The 3,904-nt window shown below is 37.7% G+C and overlaps 1 protein-coding gene across 1 annotated transcript; it reads right to left on the bottom strand.

The window, feature by feature from the left end:
- Window positions 1-301: 301 nt before the first annotated feature.
- LOC102821096 (dynein light chain 1, cytoplasmic-like) lies at window positions 302-538 on the bottom strand. Its single transcript, XM_006835776.1, has one exon. It carries the CDS (start codon window positions 536-538, stop codon window positions 302-304), a length of 237 nt encoding a protein of 78 aa, XP_006835839.1.
- Between the last annotated feature and the right edge of the window lie 3,366 nt (window positions 539-3,904).

The raw sequence follows: 3,904 nt of genomic DNA, 5'->3' as shown, positions 1-3,904 counted from the left end.
TTTTTCTCCAACAGATTTATTATTTGTTTTTAAAGGAGTGAATTTGTGAGCAAAGAAAAAAATGAGGCAGGGAAAAAGTATGGAATGGAAAATAAATACAAATGTAAGCCGTTTTGCTAATTGTTTGATCACCACAGCTAACTAGTACAGAGAAGACCCTGTACAAAACAACACAATGAAGGGTCAAAGATGGAGGTGTTCAATTTAGCAAGGCTGAAGATTTCAGTCTCTGGTATTTGCAATTGAGTCTACAGTCCTTGGTTTTGGATGGATCACTGGGTGTGTGGGCCCAGTCCATGCTTTAACCAGATTTGAACAGAAGAATGGCCACTTGGCGCAGGTAGAAGTAGATGAAGTGCTTAGTTTCATGTGTCCACACGATGCAGTGCCAAGTGGGGTTGTACTTCTTGTCAAACTCCTTCTTGATGTGGGCCACGATATCTTTGTCGATGCTATGTTTCTCCAGCACCTGCATAGCGCGCTCTATCGAGGCCTGTTGCATCTCCTCCGACAAGTGGGCAGTTTTGATCATGGTCATTCGGTCATACCTGGTTCTCATGGAGCACACACACGGGCCGACTGCGGCGGTCTCCTGGGAGAGGGCTCAAGCCGGGCTAGTGGTGCTGTCGCTAGCAAAGCCGTGGCACATCTCTTTCTCTCTCTCTTTTTTTTTCTTTTTCTTTTTTTGTGAGGACTTGTTTGAGCCTAATGTAACAGTGGATGTTAAGTAAGGATACCTTGATAACACATAGGAGTTTTCTTTAATGCACGAGAAGATCTGACTTTTTTTCTACATTTGTTTATAAAAATGTTTGGTTGTAAGGCTTTTGCATAAACAGAATAATGTTTAAAATCTGCTCGGGGTAGATAAATGTAGACTAGTACAAAACGGTATTAATTTTGTGCTTGTATAATGTGGTAATATGCCAAGGGCTACTCAAAACAACATAAAAAATAGTCAAACAACTTTAAATAACCAGGAAAAGTGACTGCTTATGATCTTTCCTCAAGTTTGCGTGACTTTACAGTCTCCACTGTGTCTTGTCAGGATTGCCTAATTCACAACTGAGATATTCTCTAATGCCCCAATCTAGTACCATTTGTTGTTGTTAAGTGCTGTTGAGTTGGGTCCGACTCGCAGCAATTCTGTATAGGGTTTCCGAGGAGTGGCTGGTGAGCTTGAACTGCTGACCTTGCAGTTCAGTGCATTAACACACAGCCCCACAACAGGACTCTGATCATCTAGGAGTCAGTTATTGTATAGAATGTGGGTGCCTGCTCTCCCCCACTCCTGACAGGCATTCTTAGCAGCCTGTCGCCAGGCTTGAACCATGTATAATAATATAATTGTGGAAGTGTAGAAAAAGTAGCAAATACTAGAAAAATGACCCGTAATCTTTTGGGGGCAAGTACTGACTAAGAAATCGGCATTGGAATGTCTATTTATTCCATTGACATAAAACTTACTTAGAAATTATCATTGATTATAAATTCAACTTGGAATCATATAGGTTTTATTTAAGAGACTATAAAAATTACTTTGAGCCCATGATTGAAAAGGTTTGGATGTGTGAGCCCAACTTACATTACAAAGTCTTATGAATTTTAAGACAAAAAATATAGTCAGTGTTTGACAAATATTTGATGGTCATCAATTAAAACAAAATTCAATATTCAAATATGTCAGAGTGACAAAACAGCATAAGATAACATCTATGAAAGCAACTGTCATAGAATCTGTAAAATTCGCAAATATATGGTCACATAAGATAAAAAATATTAGGGTATGCTGTGTATATATTGTATATATATTATGTATGTAACACATGTACAAATGTATTTTAGTACTAAGTACAAATGTATTAAGTGCCAACAAGTCAGCTCTGACTCATAGCAACCCTGTATAGGGCAGGATTTCAGAAGAGAGCCTGATCAGCTTAAACTTTGAGGTTAGTAGTCCAGTGCTTATGCTACTGTGCTGCAGCAGGACTCCATGAGCAAATATATAGTAAAATTATATATGAACAATGTATAATTTATATCTATATGAAGGTAAGTCAAAATCTATTGCTATAAAGTCACAGAAATCTTTACAAACAAAAACATCAAAATGCAAAGGTATTGCATTTTGATGTATCTTCCATCTACGTCTATGCACTTCTGAGGGTGGTATTTTCATCTTTGAAACCAACAGCTGTTCTGCAGAAGATAGATGAGGCTTTCTGCTCCCATAAAGATTTACAGCCTAGGAAACCCTGTGCAGGGTCACTATGGGTCGGAACCGACTCCACGGTGCTTAGTAACAATAACCCTTCCCTGAAGAATTTGGCACACTTGAATTTGCACCACATCAATGTGACAGTTTTGACATCCTCAAGGGACTCAAATCATGTTCCTTTAAATGTTCTTTGAATTTTGGGAACAAAAAGAATTCTGAGGGGCAAGATTAGGGCTGGATAGGGTAAGGTTTCCCAATGAAAGTTGCTTAAGACAATAGAATGTGTCCCAATTCTCTTGTTAAATAGAAAAATGAACAAGTGTATTGTTGTGAAGAAATAAACTCCTCGGCCCAACTTTGCTGGCTTTTTTTTTTTTTTTAAACCGCCAATGCAGTTTTCAGTTTTGTTAAAACTTTTTCCCGATAAGCCCTATGATCATCATGTGTTTTCATGAAGATTTATGTCACAAATACCCCTTGCTGTTTTGTTAAGTGCTGTGGAGTCAGTTCTGACTCATAGCGACTCTGTTGAGGGTTTCCAAGGCTTTAAAACTTAGCAAAAGCAGAAAGCTTCATCTTTCTCCAGTGGAATGATGGGTGAATCATGGATGGTGAATCATGGATCTTAGAGTTCACAGTCCAGTGCTTATTGTATGGAGACACCATGCTTACCCACTATTACCAGTTGAGAACCCCCAAAAACACTTGCTATAACTTTCTGAGCAGTAAGTTTAACTTCCTTGAATTTAACTGGCCCAGTATATCCCCTCAGAAACAGCTATTTTGATTGGACCTTTAGAAAAAAAGAGCCATGCTAAGAGATCAAGACAAATATGTGCTATTGAGAGTACTTGTCAGCAGCCATCCTGTGATCTCAGAGATATGTATAAGCACATTTTGTTTGTAACAAACCCATGCAAGTATGAACTGGAATCCTAGTAGCAACACATTTTGATTTAACCTCAGAAATATAATTGAGGAAACTTCAAAAAGTTCACAGAAAAAAGCAATAGAAAAATTATGGAATTTTCTACAAACTTTTTGAAGCCTCCTCATATATTCCTGATATTTATTTCCTGCTTTATAATCTTCCCTTGTCACACCTCTACTTACTGATAAAAAATATTTCCGTTTTAAATTGGAAACATTGTAGATAATTAAGACACAAAAGGAGAGTATTCTAGAAAAACGTGAATTTTCCCTAATTTAGTTTATTCTCCTTACTTCCTCTTTTCTTCTTCTTTATGCTCTCTGTCTTCTTTCTAGTTACAGGAAGAGATTCTTTAAAGTTCACCACTTTGACCCTGGTTTTGATCGAACTCTCACTCTCGTAAGAAGAATCTTTCTCTCATGATCATCTAAAGGCTCCATGTCTACTGGCGATTTACTCTATTCCACATTGCTCTCAAGCGTAGAGGCAGGATTTCTGGATAGGGAAAGTTCTTAGGTCATTCTACTTCTAAAATGTGTCTTCTTTTTTATTTCTAACTATCTTAAACACATTATTGTTTTTTGAGTGCCATGGAGTCGGTTTCAATTCATAGTGATCTTGTATAGGGTTTCTGAAGAATGCCTGGTGGGTTTGAACTGCCAACTTTGCAGTTAGCAGTCCAGTATTTATCCTACAGTGTCACACCAGGATTCCATCTTAAACACATACATAATTAGTTAATTATTGGCATATTT

This window comes from Chrysochloris asiatica, unplaced genomic scaffold (assembly GCF_000296735.1).
Source record: "Chrysochloris asiatica unplaced genomic scaffold, ChrAsi1.0 scaffold00019, whole genome shotgun sequence".
Lineage (NCBI taxonomy): Eukaryota > Metazoa > Chordata > Mammalia > Afrosoricida > Chrysochloridae > Chrysochloris > Chrysochloris asiatica.
This window is presented reverse-complemented; position numbering and strand designations above follow the sequence as displayed.

What these genes read in the sequence shown, in the direction of transcription:
- LOC102821096 (XM_006835776.1), bottom strand. Translation starts at nt 538, where the DNA reads ATGACCATGATCAAAACTGCCCACTTGTCGGAGGAGATGCAACAGGCC.